General features: G+C 43.9%; 1 protein-coding gene across 8 annotated transcripts in view; it reads left to right on the top strand.

Moving 5' to 3' along the window:
- Positions 1 to 18,435, top strand: part of SUGCT (succinyl-CoA:glutarate-CoA transferase) — a 1,486,943-nt gene that overhangs the window by 616,863 nt on the left and 851,645 nt on the right. Inside the window, exon 13 of one of the 8 annotated variants that reach the window (XM_068236378.1) lies at positions 1,773 to 1,915. The exons of the other annotated variants lie outside the window; for them this stretch is intronic. Coding sequence (XP_068092479.1) covers positions 1,773 to 1,832 — 60 coding nt within the window. The 3' untranslated portion in view covers positions 1,833 to 1,915. Of the gene's footprint in view, positions 1 to 1,772; positions 1,916 to 18,435 lie in introns of those variants that run through there. 8 annotated transcript variants of the gene reach the window in all.

The raw sequence follows: 18,435 nt of genomic DNA, 5'->3' as shown, positions 1-18,435 counted from the left end.
TTGTGTATAAGTGTATGTGACTGTATGTGTAATTTTACTTGTTGGCCACAAGATGGCGCTAGTGAACACATTCCCATTAATAGGGAGGGTTCACTCTTTTTCTTTTTTTTTACATTTGGTTACAATGTGACGGCTTCCTGTTTTATGAATGGACGCGGCCACTGTTCGCAGCCACGTCCATTCTTTCCAGGCATTGCGATTGGGTAGAGGACCACTCGGTCCTCTTCCCCAATCAAGGAACGGAGTGATCCGACGGTAAACTGCGGCGGGAGCGGTGCGGATCGGCAGCGGGAGCGAGCGACTTATTAAAACGTTCTGTTCTGTTGTTAACAGGGTAAAACAGGACGTTTTAATAAGTCAGATTGCCGTTAATGGTTTAAAATAAATGTAATTTTACTATTTGGTCACAAGATGTCCCTCACTCATTAAACAATGGAAGGAAAGTTCCGCTACACCAAAGGCAGGGTGAAAAAATGTTTCTCCGTTTATTAATAACTTCAGTGGATACAAAAAAATGTTAAAAGAGCTCACGCGTATCGGAGCTCATGGCTCCTTAATCATGAGCTATGATTAAGGAGCCATGAGCTCCGATACGCGTGAGCTCTTTTAACATTTTTTTGTATCCACTGAAGTTATTAATAAATGGAGAAACATTTTTTCACCCTGCCTTTGGTGTAGCGGAACTTTCCTTCCATTGTTTGCTGAGCTTACTGGTTCCTGGCTCCCTCAGGCTTTTGGTGTGTGGATGCTGCGGGTCCTCTCCTGTTTTCGCCTCACTCATTAGCTTCCCTGCATGGTTTTTAGTACGCGAAACAGGAAGTAATGTGTAAGTGTAACTTACAGTGTTTACAAATGACCGCAGGCATCTCATTGATGCAGCGATCATTGACACGGGGACCTAGATCAATGAATGGGAACTATGTTAAAGGATGCCAGAGCTCACAAATAAATGTAAAAATGGTGGGCAGCAGGCATGTATGTGAAGGAGTCCTCATGCCCACAATCCCAACCATTCTTCTCCGCTCCCCTCCAATCATACCTTAATGACCCACTCAGCCTCTTCCGGGTCAGCCTGGTTAGGCAATAGTGGGCAGGCACCCACTACTAATGTCCTCCTGCAGACCACTGCTGGACGCCAGGACACCATGGAAATTTGTTGCTGAGTTCCTATACGTGAGCATGTGTATCTATACAGTGCAGGCGCAGGAAGCCTTGTGCCTGCAAAGTAGCATGGACCCTCTTGGGCTAAGGTTTTTCCGCCAAACTCAAGCAGCTTCATGCTACTGAGCAGGCACGAGGCATCCTGTACCTGCTCAGTGTGGCCGTGCTCGTTCACAGATGGTAGCGTGAAGTGAAGAATTTCATGGAGTCCTGGGAATGAATCACTGGAGGTGAGAGGGGGTCATGGAGAGCCTCTGGAGTATCTAGAGGCTTCCCTCTACTGGGGTAAGTATCTATTAATGCCACTTCTTTGTTCCCTTTAGATTTTACTCTTTAAATATTTTTTTTTTATTTGAGTCTTACTATTTTTTAGACCAGTGAATCCAAATTCTTTTCTGCCAGTGGCATAATAATGATCAAAGTGAAAGTCTTTACAAAACAACAAAAGACAAACCAATAGAAAGAATGGGATGCTCCGACTGCTAATCATATTCTAGAAATGTCAGTGGCAGTAATAGTGATATTTTTGTTATAATAAGCTGTGGTGTCCTCCAGATTTATATAATGAAAACTGCTTAATAAAGCATAACTATATTGCAATTTTTTTTTAGGTCAAAGCCCTTATACACATGTACAAGTTGCCTGGCAGAGATTGGGACTCAATTCCTTGAGCAACATTTTGGGGTCTGAATCTGTACAGATGAGTCTGGAGGCCCATCTGTTCTAGAAAGGAAGGTGACCACAATGAAGCAGATTACAGCAAGAGGGGAGGGGGGGGGGAGATGCACCATGTCTGCCACAAAAGAGCTGGTTTGTTGGATCTTTGCGAAACATCAGGTGGCTCCCCTGCATAACAGATTCTACTCACTTGAGGATAGCCGAGTTTAATGTAATTTGTGTATGTATGTAGCTTAGTAGAAGGGTTTCTGTTTTGGTTTTCCATTTTGTTATTGGTTTTTGTGTCCACATTGTAGAGACAACATGTGCACTTCAGTGAGGGAGAGAAGAACATAGCTGATGCCAGAGCATAAGTGCTGTAAGCAGAGACAAATTGCAAGCACACATGTAAACTCACCAGATGCAGTTGCCAGTAACTCTACTCATGCAAGCAAAAAGAAGAAAGCACAATTTTCCTCACTGTGGACTTAGTATTAAAAACTTTACAGAGGCTTTAACCATCCCTTTCCCTATTCAAATCTCTCCGAATAGTTTTGTTTCTAGTTAGGCTTTAACGAGAATCTGTACTCTAAAATTCTAACAATAAAAAGCATACCATTCTATTCATTATGTTCTCCTGGGCCCCTCTTTGCTGTTTCTGCCACTCCCTGCTGAGAGCCTGGCTTGTAATTGCCAGTTTTAGGCAGTGTTTACAAACAAAAAAAACATGGCTGCTAACCAGCATGTGACAGGCTCAGAGAAGCTCAGTCTGTGACTCATACAGAGCCTGCAGGGGGCGTGGAGAGGGTGTGCATAACTTCAATCCTATCACAGCAGAGCAGCACATTCCTGCCTGAGCTGACAAAGCTGGCCAAGGAAAGAAGATTAGATTAGAGAACAGAGATAATACAGCCACTGTGCAACTAGGAAAGGCTGCAGTAAAACAGACCACATTAGAACAGGTATAGGAACTTATAGGATAGAAGAAATAAGGCTGAAAATGTTGTGACAGAGTCTCTTTAAGGTTAACCAAATGTGCTAAATTATTCTCTTCAAACTAGTAAACTTGCAGCTTTTAAGAAGTAATTTAGTTGCACATGCCTATTATGGGAGAATCATTTTCCTTCTTTTTACTTTATGGAATCTGATGGGAGATTATACACCTTTCCAGTAATTCTGTTGCTCTCCAGAGAGTGGATCTCATTAAGACATATTTTGTATCAAAAAAGACTGGCATTGCCAACATTTTATATCTACAGGCTCCTAAAAGTATTTGCTACTTGTATTGAAAAAAGCCTTCCAAATTGGGTGCAAACCTGTTTGCTTTCTAAATTTCAGGCTTGTTTACTGAGAATACAATTTGATGCTTATACTAGCGTTTTTATATCAAAGCAAATAAAATTGGAGTCATCCTTCACAAACAAAATCATTAAAAAGTACTTAGTTAAATCTTGAGATCACTATTTTTTTTTAAATAAAACAGAGGGCATAAGAGGACAGAAGGTCAGTGCAGTGACCTGAACTAAAACATGTTAGATTGCTGAGGTATGGCTTAAGCTTGGCATCATTAGTTATTAACACTAGCGCACATGGATGGTCTATTTGTTGGGATCACATTCTGCTGTGAAATGCATTCTCTTTGCATAAAACAGAAAACCACACTCAGTGTGTCACATGGATTTGTTTATTTGTTTTACAAAGAGTCCATTTTGTTAAGAGGCCTGAAGTCTGAATCTAAAAAGCAGTATTCCCATAAAGCAGTCTGTCCTCTAGTAACCCTTCACCTGGCAAGGCAGTATGGCTGGTGGATATTCATGCCAGAGGATTCTGCAGACAACTTGCTATACATTAATCAATTCAGAAATGAATATAAAAGCGTTGTTTTTCTGATCTGATCTAAGGGCTATTTATGGCTTGTCGGAAAATGCAGGAAAGCAAGGAATTAAGGTGGAAGACAGTTCCCAAGCTGTATCATTGCATTCTTGTGGTTGCAGATTCTTAAATAAGAATGAATGTTACGGTGGAGACATAGAAGGGTATTAGCACAAACCACAAAACAGGAACAGACTGAAAATGCAAACCAGAAAGTTAGAGAGTTTCATGTGGACATTTGCACTTCATAATATATACACAATATACAGTACATGCAGCAGTGCACACATAACTGCGCAATATTATCATTAGGGTGCTTTGTACCTTTCACATGAAAGGAGAATGCATGGTATTATTCGAGAGAAACTGCGCACAACAGAGCAACCAGTAGACTTGTCAATTCATTTTAAAGAGTGAAGTCACGCAAAATGGATACAGAATACCAGATGGATGCCAGTGGGTGAAGCCATAAGCTACCCATACAGCATACAGCATTTTTTGGTGATCAAAACTCATTTTCCATAGCTTTACAAAGCACAGTAAGGTCTCATGTATCCCACTGCCTTTTTCCTTTGTAAAGTAAGAAAAGCTGAAGCGAGAAAATTAGGGTGTTTTTATAATCCTCTTAAAAAAAATAACAATTGGTAGTCTGCCGTGCTGTCTGATCATCTGAGACAAACCTGCAGTAAGTATGGAGGCTAAGGGCTGGTTCACACAGGCTTCTGATCAGCGTCTCATTCTCGTTTTGGGCTTTTGGTGGCTTTTGCAGGAAGTGGGTTTAGGAAAAGGACTGGGATTTGGACTTTTGTTGGCTTTCAGTTGTTTTTGCTGGCATTCAAACGCAGCACCAGCAAAAGCAAATGACTTCTAGAAGCGGCATGTTGCTTTTGAGACTAAACAAGATGCTGGGATCTACTGACAAGCTTTCATGAAAGCCTGCAAAAGCTCCTACTAAACACTCCCTAAATGAACAACTGGTCTGGATACTTGGTTCTGGGTTAGTGGTTCAGAATTTATGATGCTCTGGATGACAGTGTCATGCCACTTATCCTCCACTGCATTTTATACAGACAGCTACCTTGGGTATTTTTGGCCAAGTTAAATGTACTCGCCTCTTTGGAAGGCCACCGCCTCCTTTTTCTACTCCACCTTCCACGAACCAATTCATGTTGTCTGTGCACTAGCTACTTTGGAAGAAATTGCTATCATACCCATTCCTTTCACTAACTTCAGCCCTTTCTTTATAAAAATTACCTGGTTGTCCTATTGATCTTCTCTCTTTAATACTTTTAAAGTCACCAATACAAAGCAATTATAAAACTCAGGTGTTTCAACTTTACACTGGCATTACTAATTGCAATTTTGTTAAAGGTTTTTGTCTCGCACACTTTAAACTACACTTGATGTGAGAGGCATATGGTGGCTGCCATATGTATTTCCTTTTTAACAAAACCAGTTGCTTGGCAGTCCTGCTGATATCTTTGGCTGCAATAGTGTCTGAATCACACACCTGAAACAAGCATGCAACTAACCCAGTCAGACTTCAGTCAGAGCACCCAAATGCCTGCTTGTTCGGGGTCTAGGGCTAAGAATATATACAGTGTATATATATATATATATATATATATAGATAGATAGATAGATAGATAGATAGATAGATAGATAGATATAGATATATATATTATGTATAAAGCAGACAGCTGTGTGGTAGACTGCGAAGCAGGAATTAAGGCACTTTTAGTTTTGTAGATGCTGCTTTGATGGAGTAGGGCAGGAAAATGCCTTGTCTGAAGTCTTATGACATCTTCTTAACCACTTAAGCCCCAGAGATTTATACCACCACCCCCCAATGACCAGGTCATGTTTTACAATTTAGCACTTCACAACTTTAAAGGGGTTCTTTCGCGAAAAAAGTAGGCAGTTAAAAAATGTGATAGATGACAGGTTTTGTGCCAGTCCATCTTTTTAAGGGGGATTCTCAGGGCTTTCTTTGTTTTCAACAGCATTTCCTGAACAACAGTTGCAAAATCTAACTGACATAATAGTGTACAAGTGATTAGGGAGGCCGGCTGGTATCTTGCTATTTTGGCAGTTAAACTGCTGTTTAGGAAATGCTGTTGAAAACAAAGAAAGCCCTGAGAATCCCCCTTAAAAAGATGGACTGGCCCAAAACCTGTCATCTGTCACATTTTTTAACTGCCTACTTTTTTCGCGAAAGAACCCCTTTAACGGTTTATTGCTCAGTGATTCAATTTAGCACCCAAATTAGTTTTTCCTCTTTTAAAGGGACTCCGAGGAGTGCCCAAATTTCAAAGAATACACTTACCTTCCAGCTCAGGGTAGGCGGTGAGGTCCCGTGGCATCCTCCTGGCTGGTCTCCTTCAGCCTCCGCCGGCCCCCGGTTATCAGCGTCACCCGGCGACACCTGGGCCTGGTCGGCCGGCACTTCCTGATTAAAGACGCAATGCGTCATCACGTCGGCCGCTTTGCGTCATCACGCCGGTCGGCGTGACAAGTCTGCGCATGCGTCATTAATCAGGAAGAGGCGGCCGACACCAGGCCCGGGTGTCGCTGGGTGACGCTGAAAACTGGGGGTCGGTGGAGGCTGAAGGAGACCAGCCAGGAAGACGCCGTGGGACCTCGCCGCCTACCCTGAGCTGGAAGAAGCCCCAGGTAAGTGTATTCTTTGAAATTTGGGCACTTCTTGGAGTCCTTTTAAATCTACCTCCTTTTCTTCTCACAAATACAGCTTTCTTTTGGAGGTATTTGATTGCTGCTGATATTTGTAGTTTTTATTATTTGTATTAAAAAAAAGCTTGACATTTTATATAAAAAAGCACAGATAAGTTAATTGGCTTCCCCCTAAATTGGCTCCAGACAAAGATACATACACTACAATATACATAGCTAGACATATGGCTGTGGCAGGGATTAGATTGTCAGCCCCTCTGAGGGACAGTTAGTGACAAAGAAATATACTTTGTGCAGCACTGAGTAAGATCTCAGCGCTATATACAGTAAATACTTGAAATATTCACCTAAATAACCCATTTGCCATATATGATCGCTGGCTAGCAGGCTGATGGCTGGGGCCCTCTGCTTGCAGTAACGGGAGAGCACGCTCGTGTGAGTGCGAGCTCCTGTCAAATCTTGTTCCTCTTGAGATGACTCATATATGCTTCAGGGAGGAACGAGAGAGCCTCTCTGCCACCGCCATCCTGCGTTAGGTGGTCGGCAAAGTTTAAACACGTTAGCATGGATTTGTGGCAGGTTGTCCAGATTGAGATTGCAGCAATGTTTTATCCTGCTCTTGGAATTTTAGGAAAGTGGCCCTGTTGCCTGTTTTCTTGTAGATGACAAAAGCATTGCGGATGGACACCTGCATCAGATATATTGCCACTTTCTTATACCAGGCCTTCATTTTCCTGTCAATCTTGTAAGGCGCAACTATCTGATTGGCCAAGTCTACTGCCCCCATGAATTTTTTATAGTGCGCAATTGCCATAGGTTTAGATATAAAACCTTTTATGAGACCTCTCCCATGTTGTAGCCTCAGAGTGGATGGTGGTCAAAATTAAGAAATTCCTCTTATCTTTAAATTTTAGGGCAAGCTGCTCATTGCTCTTATTACTGTAGGTCTCCCCTCTCGTTAACTTTTTATTCAGCACCTGTGGTGGCACACCTTTCCTGTTTGCCCTAACAAGTCAGACTGGAATCTGAGTAGAAAATAAAAAATGTTAAAATTGTTTACGTACAAATAGTAGAGGGTTCAGCAAGTTCGGGACTATCCTGATCCCTCTCACGAGTGATCTCAGTAACTGCTCCTGCAAAAGAAAGTTTGTAACATGTTTGCAAACTTTAGAATAAATAAGCACTGCTGTTAGCTTTGGCAGTGATCATTCAAATTTTCAGGCACGCTGATTGGCTTTGGGGACACTGGTTTCCATTCACCAATCACGGACCAGCAGGACAGCAACAGGAGCAATCACGCGCTTTGGCAAAAACACAGAAGTAGTTATGTATACGCCTCTGATCTACAAGTGAAGTCTACAAGGGCGTATAGATACATACTAGCGATCCTCAAGTGGTTAATGTCATTCAGTTACAAAATGGCTTACAAAGTGAGCTTCTATGCTGTAAAATAATTTGTGTTAAAATGTTACTCCATAAGCACTTAGTGAAATTCATACATCAGTTAATACAACTTAATCTAATGTCTAAATAGGTAGGACTTGATACTTATTATTATGGTACTAGTAGTATTTTTTGTATTAACCCATGTATTGGCAAAAAAAGTCCTCACATTTAAAAATAACTGACGCCAGTGGTTGTCCACTTAATCTGTGTCTTAAACTTTCTAGTGCTTGGTTGCCAGTCCTCTTCTGACTCACTTCCGTCCTTTACAGTTACAATGCAACATTTCTGAAATATATACTGTATATATATATATATATATATATATATATATATATATATATATATATATATATATATATATATATATATATATATTACAATAAAATCTATATCTGTGGCCCAAGTGGATGCCCACAATATTTGTCTTAAAGGGAAGCTGAGGTGAGAGGCTGACATATTTGGTGATCCCCTGCCTCTAATATTTTTACCTATAGACCTTGAGCAAGCATGCAGATTAGATGTTTCTGACCGGATTAACCACATGCTTGCTTCAGGTGTGTTTCGGACACTGCTGCAGCCAGAAAGATCAGTAGGACTGCTAGGCAACTAGTATTGTTTAAAAGGAAATAAATATGGCAGCATCCACGACTCTGACCTCGGGTTCATTTTAAGGTTTCTAGTGCACTGCTGTGAGTCCTGATTCTTCTCTGTCCCTAACAGTTACAATGCTATCTCAGTGAGAAAAAATGTATTTTTTTAGGATCACAAGATGCACCTTCTCTCCCCCAATAGTGTGTGTGGGGGGAAGTCAGTGCATCTTATGGTTCTGTTACTACAATTTTGCTACTTCCCTCTGCATCATGATAACAAATTGTACACATACCACCAGCCTGAGGGGGCATCAGGCTGGCTGCAGTCTCCTTAAAGGGACCATGAGCAGTGCCCGAATTTAAAAGATTGCACTTACCTGTGGCTTCCTTCAGCCCACCGCAGGCTGCAAGGCCCCCCAGCGTCCTTCTGGCTCCTCTCCGGGGCACCTCTGCTGGCCCTAGATACCGGCGACACCAGGACCGGGTGTCGGGACGGCTCTTCCTGGATCGTTACACTGCTCGTCATCACGCCGGCTGCTACACGTCATCATGGCGGCCGACGTTACAGGTCTGCACATGCGTGGTTTTCCGCCGGCCGGTGTGGTGACGAGCAGCGTAAGGATCCAGAAAGAGCCAGCCCGACACCCGGTCCTGGTGTCGCCGGTAACTGGGGCCGGCAGAGGAGCACTGAGAGGAGCTAGAAGGACGCCAGGGGACCTCGCAGCCTGCGGTGGGCTGGAGGAAGCCCCAGGTAAGTGTAATCTTTTAAATTCGGCCACTTTTCAGGGTCTCTTTAACATGAGAGCCAGAGGAGAATGGCTCTCAACATGGCTGCTGCTCAGCTTCTTGAAAGCTATGGTAAACCGGGTGAGAGTGGCTTTGGGCAGGCTGCAATCTCCTTAAGAGAGCTTGTGGAGAAGGACTCCCACATGGCTGCAGCTGAGTGGTGTACAACCCTGCCAATCACGTGTATGTGTGTATCTGTGTTGAGGCTTATAATAAAGATTGTTAGTGCTTCCGTGTGTAGCCACTCGTGGGGGTCTTGAACTGGTAAATATGGGTCTATTTGAAAAGGGCGCCTGGAAAAAAAGCTTCCTGGTGGAGCCCATATATGCCAAATTCGGCTACAAAAAAGGCGCCTGGTGTAGCCCATATACCAACTTCGGCTACAAAAGACGCCTGGTGTAGCCCATATATCAACTTCGGCTACAAAGGGCGCTTGGTGTAGCCCATATAACAACTTCGGCTACAAAGGGCGCCTGGTGTAGCCCATATATTCCAGATTCTTCTACAGAGGGCGTCCGGTGTAGCCCATATATGTCAAATTTGGCTACAAAGGGCGCATGTTGTAGCCCATATATGCCAAATTCGGCTACAAAGGGCGCCTGGTGAAGCCCACATATGTCAAATTTGGCTACAAAGGGCACCTATTGTAGCCCATATATGCCATATAGTTTTAGTTTATAAAAAGTATGCTGTTATAGGCAAAATTTGTTGGGCTATAAAAGGGCTCTAGATATAGCTGAGAAAAGTGATTACTATGACCTAACTTCTCTCTACTCTGTTGTATCTGTTCAAGATCTGCTTGAATAACAGTGTAATGTTGTTGCCCCATCAAATGAACTGAATATTCAGCTATTAAGGTCTAAATCACTGGCGGCAAAAGTGAGTACACACCTAAGTGTAGAACTTAAACATTCTGTCCAGTTAAGACATTTCTCTCCCCGGGGTCATGTTACTTGTTAGTGTTACAAGGTTTCAGGTGTGAATGGGAGGCGGGTGTGTTCAATTTAATTTTATTCCTCACACTCTGATTATTGTGCTACCTAAAAATAGCATAGTCTATAAGAAGAGTACCAACACTTAAAAACTGAGCTGCAGCACAGTGGCCAGTGATGAGCACCGGATGAAATCCGAATGGGTTTCATTCGGATTTAATGTGGATAATTGGTGCACCTGAGCGTGTGTGTCGGGGGAGGGGGGAGAGGGAGGTTAAACTTACCCAAAAGCTGGCTACTTTATCCCGTCCCATGCTGCGTCCCAAGCCGTGTCACGTGACTACAAACACTTCCTTCTCCCGGTTTGAAGGACATAGTAGCGTAATAGTCACACAAAGCAGCATGGGACGCGTTAAAGAAGACTGCTTCTGGGTAAGTTTAACTCCCCCCCGACACACGCTCAGGTGCACTAATTATCTGGATGAACCCATTCGGATTTCATCCAGATGTGATCCGGAGCTCATCACTAATGGTGGCCCATACCATACTGTGGTTTAACATGACAGGCTTCATTCAGAACAAGCCTCACCATGGTTGACCAAAGAAGTTGAATGCATTTCAGCATCATATCCAGAGGTTGTTTTTTGCAAATTGACATATGAGTGCAGGCAGCATTTCTGCAGAGGTGGAAGGGGTGGGGGTCAGCCTGTCAAGCCTCAGACAATATGCCACAAACTGCATTCAATTTATCTACATGCCTGTCATCCCAGAAGGAAGCCTCTTCTAAAGATGATGCACAAGAAAGCCTGCAAATAGTTTGCTGAAAACAAGCAGACTAAGGACATGGATAACTGGAACCATGTCTTGTGATCCGATGAGACCAAGATAAACTTATTTGTTTCAGATGGTTTCAAGGGTGTGTGGAGGCAACCAGGTAGGAAGTACAAAGACAAGTGTGTATTGCCTACAGTCTAGCATGGTGGTGGAGGTGTCATGGTTTGAGTGCTGCCATCACTAGGTAGCTACAGTTGATTGAGGGAACCATGAATGCCAACATGTACTATGACATACTGATGGAGACCATGTTCCCTTTTTCTTCAAAAACTGGGCCGTATTCCAACATAACGACACCAAACACACACCATGAGTGTAAGTTTCAAAATATCAGTGATGTTTTGTTTAAACAGTTGGCAACTTTACACATAGATTTAAAGCAGATCCGAGATGAAAAGCTAACTATAACAAGTAACTTGTCTATATATCTTATCTAAAGTTTAGATAGTTTACACAACAAATCTAGCTGCAAACAGTTTTAATAGAATATGATTCTTTCTTCTTGTGATACAATGACAGCAGCCATGTTGTTTGTAAACATTACACAGAGGCAGGCTTATCTACATCTTGAGCAAAAAAACCTAATCCCCCTACTCCTCCCTCCTCCCCTCTGCCTCTGAAATCTCTGACTAGTAATACCTCCCCCTCTTCCTGCCCAGACTGAGCTCCCATGAGCCCTTGCTACTGTCTGAAAGTGCATTGGCGCTCTGAAAACCTGTGGATGTGGCTTGTTTAGTTTATAGGGAATTACAGTATTGAAACAAAAACAAAAAAAGTATTTGGCTTGAGGAATGCCCTACAAACAATAGGAAAGGAACCCAATTATGCAATGTGTAAAAGTTCATCTCGGATCCACTTTAACCACTTGAGGACCTAGGGCTTTCTACCCCTTAAGGACCGGCCACTTTTTTTCCATTTAGACCACTGCAGCTTTCACGGTTTATTGCTCGCTCATACAACCTACCACCTAAATGAATTTTGGCTCCTTTTCTTGTCACTAATAAAGCTTTCTTTTGGTGCTATTTGATTGCTCCTGCGATTTTTACTTTTTATTATATTCATCAAAAAAGACATGAATTTTGGCAAAAAAATGATTTTTTTAACTTTCTGTGCTGACATTATTCAAATAAAGTAAAATTTCTGTATACATGCAGCGCGAAAAATGTGGACAAACATGTTTTTGATAAAAAAAACCCATTCAGTGTATATTTATTGGTTTGGGTAAAAGTTATAGCGTTTACAAACTATGGTACAAAAAGTGAATTTTCTCATTTTCAAGCATCTATGACTTTTCTGACCCCCTGTCATGTTTCATGAGGGGCTAGAATTCCAGGATAGTATAAATACCCCCCAAATTACCCCATTTTGGAAAGAAGACATCCCAAAGTATTTACTGAGAGGCATAGTGAGTTCATAGAAGATATTATTTTTTGTCACAAGTAAGCGGAAAATGACACTTTGTGAGAAAAAAAAAAAAAAAAGTTTCCATTTCTTCTAACTTGCGACAAAAAAAAAAAATGAAATCTGCCACGGACTCACCATGCCCCTCTCTGAATACCTTGAAGGGTCTACTTTCCAAAATGGGGTCATTTGTGGGGTGTGTTTACTGTCCTGACATTTTGGGGGGTGCTAAATTGTAAGCACCCCTGTAAAGCCTAAAGGTGCTCATTGGACTTTGGACCCCTTAGCGCAGTTAGGCTGCAAAAAAGTGCCACACATGTGGTATTGCCGTACTCAGGAGAAGTAGTATAATGTGTTTTGGGGTGTATTTTTACACATACCCATGCTGGGTGGGAGAAATATCTCTGTAAATGACAATTTGTTAATGTTTTTTACACACAATTGTCCATTTACAGAGATCTTTCTCCCACTCAGCATGGGTATGTGTAAAAATACACCACAAAACACATTATACTACTTCTCCTGAGTACGGCGATACCACATGTGTGGCACTTTTTTGCACCCTAACTGCGTTAAAGGGCCCAAAGTCCAATGAGTACCTTTAGGATTTCACAGGTCATTGCCTCAAAATGACCTGTGAATAGGACGTTGGGCCCCTTAGCGCACCTAGGCTGCAAAAAAGTGTCACACATGTGGTACCGCCGTACTCAGGAAAAGTAGTATAATGTGTTTTGGGGTGTATTTTTACACATACCCATGCTGGGTGGGAGAAATTTCTATGTAAATGGACAATTGTGTGTAAAAAAATCAAACAATTGTCATTTACAGAGATATTTCTCCCACTTAGCATGGGTATGTGTAAAAATACACCACAAAACACATTATACTACTTCTCCTGAGTACGGCGATACCACATGTGTGGCACTTTTTTGCACCCTAACTGCGTTAAAGGGCCCAAAGTCCAATGAGTACCTTTAGGATTTCACAGGTCATTTTGAGAAATTTCGTTTCAAGACTACTCCTCACGGTTTAGGGCCCCTAAAATGCCAGGGCAGTATAGGAACCCCACAAATGACCCCATTTTAGAAAGAAGACACCCCAAGGTATTCCGTTAGGAGTGTGGTGAGTTCATAGAAGATTTTATTTTTTGTCAAAAGTTAGCGGAAAATGACACTTTGTGAAAAAACACAATTAAAATCAATTTCCGCTAACTTGTGACAAAAAATAAAATCTTCTATGAACTCGCCATACTACTAACGGAATACCTTGGGGTGTCTTCTTTCTAAAATGGGGTCATTTGTGGGGTTCCTATACTGCCCTGGCATTTTAGGGGCCCAAAACCGTGAGGAGTAGTCTTGAAACGAAATTTCTCAAAATGACCTGTAAAATCCTAAAGGTACTCATTGGACTTTGGGCCCTTTAGCGCAGTTAGGGTGCAAAAAAGTGCCACACATGTGGTATCGCCATACTCGGGAGAAGTAGTACAATGTGTTTTGGGGTGTATTTTTACACATACCCATGCTGGGGGGGAGAAATACCTCTGGAAATGGACAATTGTGTGTAAAAAAATCAAAAGATTGTCATTTACAGAAGTATTTCTCCCACCCAGCATGGGTATGTGTAAAAATACACCCCAAAACACATTATACTACTTCTCCCGAGTACGGCGATACCACATGTGTGGCACTTTTTTGCACCCTAACTGCACTAAGGGGCCCAAAGTCCAATGAGTACCTTTAGGATTTCACAGGTCATTTTTGTTTCAAGACTACTCCTCACGGTTTAGGGCCCCTAAAATGCCAGGGCAGTATAGGAACCCCACTAATGACCCCATTTTAGAAAGAAGACACCCCAAGGTATTCAGTTAGGAGTATGGTGAGTTCATAGAAGTTTTTATTTTTTTGTCACAAGTTAGCGGAAATTGATTTTAATTGTTTTTTTTCACAAAGTGTCATTTTCCGCTAACTTGTGACAAAAAATAAAATCTTCTATGAACTCACCATACTCCGTACGGAATACCTTTGGGTGTCTTCTTTCTAGAATGGGGTCATTTGTGGGGTTCCTATACTGCCCTGGCATTTTAGGGGCCCTAAACCGTGAGGAGTAGTCTTGAAACCAAATGTCGCAAAATAACCTGCGAAATCCTAAAGGTACTCATTGGACTTTGGGCCCCTTAGCGTACTTAGGGTGTAAAAAAAAGTGCCACACATGTGGTACCGCCGTACTCAGGAGAAGTAGTATAATGCGTTTTGGGGTGTATTTTTACACATACCCATGCTAAGTGGGAGAAATATCTCTGTAAATGACAATTGTTTGATTTTTTTACACACAATTGTCCATTTACATAGAAATTTCTCCCACCCAGCATGGGTATGTGTAAAAATACACCCCAAAACACATTATACTACTTTTCCTGAGTACGGCGGTACCACATGTGTGACACTTTTTTGCAGCCTAGGTGCGCTAAGGGGCCCAACGTCCTATTCACAGGTCATTTTGAGGCATTTGTTTTCTAGACTACTCCTCGCGGTTTAGGGCCCCTAAAATGCAAGGGCAGTATAGGAACCCCACAAGTGACCCCATTTTAGAAAGAAGACACCCCAAGGTATTCCGTTAGGTGTATGGCGAGTTCATAGAAGATTTTATTTTTTGTCACAAGTTAGTGAAAAATGACACTTTGTGAAAAAAAAACCAATAAAAATCAATTTTCGCTAACTTTTGACAAAAAATAAAATCTTCTATGAACTCGTCATACACCTAACAGAATACCTTGGGGTGTCTTTTTTTCTAAAATGGGGTCACTTGTGGGGTTCCTATACCGCCCTGGCATTTTACAGGCCCAAAACCGTGAGTAGTCTGGAAACCAAATGTCTCAAAATGACTGTTCAGGGGTATAAGCATCTGCAAATTTTGATGACAGGTGGTCTATGAGGGGGCGAATTTTGTGGAACCGGTCATAAGCAGGGTGGCCTTTTAGATGACAGGTTGTATTGGGCCTGATCTGATGGATAGGAGTGCTAGGGGGGTGACAGGAGGTGATTGATGGGTGTCTCAGGGGGTGGTTAGAGGGGAAAATAGATGCAATCAATGCACTGGGGAGGTGATCGGAAGGGGGTCTGAGGGGGATCTGAGGGTTTGGCCGAGTGATCGGGAGCCCACACGGGGCAAATTGGGGCCTGATCTGATGGGTAGGTGTGCTAGGGGGTGACAGGAGGTGATTGATGGGTGTCTCAAGGTGTGATTAGAGGGGGGAATAGATGCAAGCAATGCACTGGCGAGGTGATCAGGGCTGGGGTCTGAGGGCATTCTGAGGGTGTGGGCGGGTGATTGAGTGCCCTAGGGGTAGATAGGGGTCTAATCTGATAGGTAGCAGTGACAGGGGGTGATTGATGGGTAATTAGTGGGTGTTTAGGGTAGAGAATAGATGGAAACACTGCGCTTGGGTGGTGATCTGATGTCGGATCTGCGGGCGATCTATTGGTGTGGGTGGGTGATCAGTTTGCCCGCAAGGGGCAGGTTAGGGGCTGATTGATGGGTGGCAGTGACAGCGGGTGATTGATGGGTGGCAGTGACAGGGGGTGATTGATGGGTGGCAGTGACAGGGGGTGATTGATGGGTGATAGGTGATTGGCAGGTGATTGACAGGTGATCAGTGGGTTATTACAGGGAAGGACAGATGTAAATATTGCACTGGCGAATTGATAAGGGGGGGTCTGAGGGCAATCTGAGCGTGTAGGCGGGTGATTGGGTGCCCGCAAGGGGCAGATTAGGGTCTGATCTGATGGGTAACAGTGACAGGTGGTGATAGGGGGTGATTGATGGGTAATTAGTGGGTGTTTAGAGGAGAGAATAGATGTAAACGCTGCGCTTGGGTGGTGATCTGATGTCGGATCTGCGGGCGATCTATTGGTGTGGGTGGGTGATCAGATTGCCCGCAAGGGGCAGGTTAGGGGCTGATTGTTGGGTGGCAGTGACAGGGGGTGATTGATGGGTGATAGGTGATTGGCAGGTGATTGACAGGTGATCAGTGGGTTATTACAGGAAAGGACAGATGTAATTAATGCACTGGTGAATTGATAAGGGGGGGGGGGTCTGAGGGCAATCTGAGCGTGTGGGCGGGTGATTGGGTGCCCGCAAGGGGCAGATTAGGGTCTGATCTGATAGGTAACAGTGACAGGTGGTGATAGGGGGTGATTGATGGGTGATTGATGGGTAATTAGTGGGTGTTTAGAGAAGATAACAGATGTAAACGATACATTTGGGAGGTAATCTGACGGCGGGTTTGCGGGCGATCTAATGGTGTGGGTGGGTGATCAGATTGCCCGCAAGGGGCAGGTTAGGGGCTGATTGATGGGTGGCAGTGACAGGGGGTGACAGGGGGTGATTGATGGGTGATAGGTGATTGGCAGGTGATTGACAGGTGATCAGTGGGTTATTACAGGGAAGAACAGATGTAATTAATGCACTGGTGAATTGATAAGGGGGGGTCAGAGGGCAATCTGAGCGTGTGGGCGGGTGATTGGGTGCCCGCAAGGGGCAGATTAGGGTCTGATCTGATAGGTAAAAGTGACAGGGGGTGATTGATGGGTGATTGATGGGTAATTAGTGGGTGTTTAGAGGAGAGAATAGATGTAAACAATGGATTTGGGAGGTGATCTGATGTCGGATCTGTGGGCGATCTATTGGTGTGGGGGGGTGATCAGATTGCCCGCAAGGGGCAGGTTAGGGGCTGATTGATGGGTGGCAGTGACAGGGGGTGATTGACGGGTGATTGACAGGTGATTGACAGGTGATTGACAGGTGATCAGGGGGATAGATGCATACAGTAAACAGGGGGGGGGGGTGGTCTGGGGGGGGGGGGTCTGGGGAGAATCTGAGGGGTGGGGGTGATCAGGAGGGGGCAGGGAGCAGGGGGGGATAAAAAAAAAATAGCGTTGACAGATAGTGACAGGGAGTGATTGATGGGTGATTAGGGGGGTGATTGGGTGCAAACAGGGGTCTGGGGGGTGAGCAGGGGGGGGGGGTCTGATGGGTGCTGTGGGCGATCTGGGGCAGGGGGGGGAGAAATCAGTGTGCTTGGGTGCAGACTAGGGTGGCTGCAGCCTGCCCTGGTGGTCCCTCGGACACTGGGACCACCAGGGCAGGAGGCAGCCTGTATAATACACTTTGTAAACATTACAAAGTGTATTATACACTTTGTATGCGGCGATCGCGGGGTTAACATCCCGCCGGCGCTTCCGTATAGCCGGCGGGATGTTGCGGCGGGCGAGCGGTGACAGGCGCCGGCGGAGGATCGCGTCACGGATGACGCGATCGCTCCGCCCATGCCCTTAAATGGACCGCCGCCTCTGTGGGTGAGCCGGTCCTTAAGGGCTCCACTTCCCGGCCGCCTCTGTGCATTAGGCGGTCGGGAAGTGGTTAAGTCTGTCCAAGCCATAGTGCTGTTTGGGAAGGAAGGCATGGCGGAGCTGACACTCAACTGTACTTTCTGCTATGATCATTAGGGTGGGTGGGGAAAGGCAGTATGGTTTGGAAAGTGAGGTTTTTTGGGAGCCTACCTGTCACTGTAAAAAAAAAACAATCAAGTAGTGGTGGCCACATGACTGACACTGTTTACATCTAAATTAACCTATTTCGGACCACATGGTTCTGGCCCCTTAAAGACCAGAGTCCTGTTTTTGTGCAGGCATTCTGTGATTGGCCAAATGAAATGGCTCTTTACCAAAATGAGGCAGTTCAGCTGTAACATGACAGCCGTGTTTACTTCCTCCAGTGATCAGCTCGGTACCACAGATCTAGAATCTATGCCACATCAGAGTTGCTGCAGAGGCGGTGTAGATTCTACCTATCGTGGTTCCATTAAAGAGAATCTGTACTCTGAAATTCTTACAATAAAAAGCATACCATTCTATTCATTATGTGCTCCTGGTCCCCTCTGTGCTGTTTCTGCCATTCTCTGCTGCAAACCTGGCTTGTAATTGCCAGTTTTAGGCAGTGTTTACAAACAAACTAACCAGCTTCTAATAGGCTCAGCTAAGCAGAGTGTGTTAGTCACACAGAGCCTG

The sequence above is a fragment of the Hyperolius riggenbachi genome, chromosome 5 (assembly GCF_040937935.1).
Source record: "Hyperolius riggenbachi isolate aHypRig1 chromosome 5, aHypRig1.pri, whole genome shotgun sequence".
Taxonomy (NCBI): Eukaryota; Metazoa; Chordata; class Amphibia; order Anura; family Hyperoliidae; genus Hyperolius; species Hyperolius riggenbachi.
This window is presented reverse-complemented; position numbering and strand designations above follow the sequence as displayed.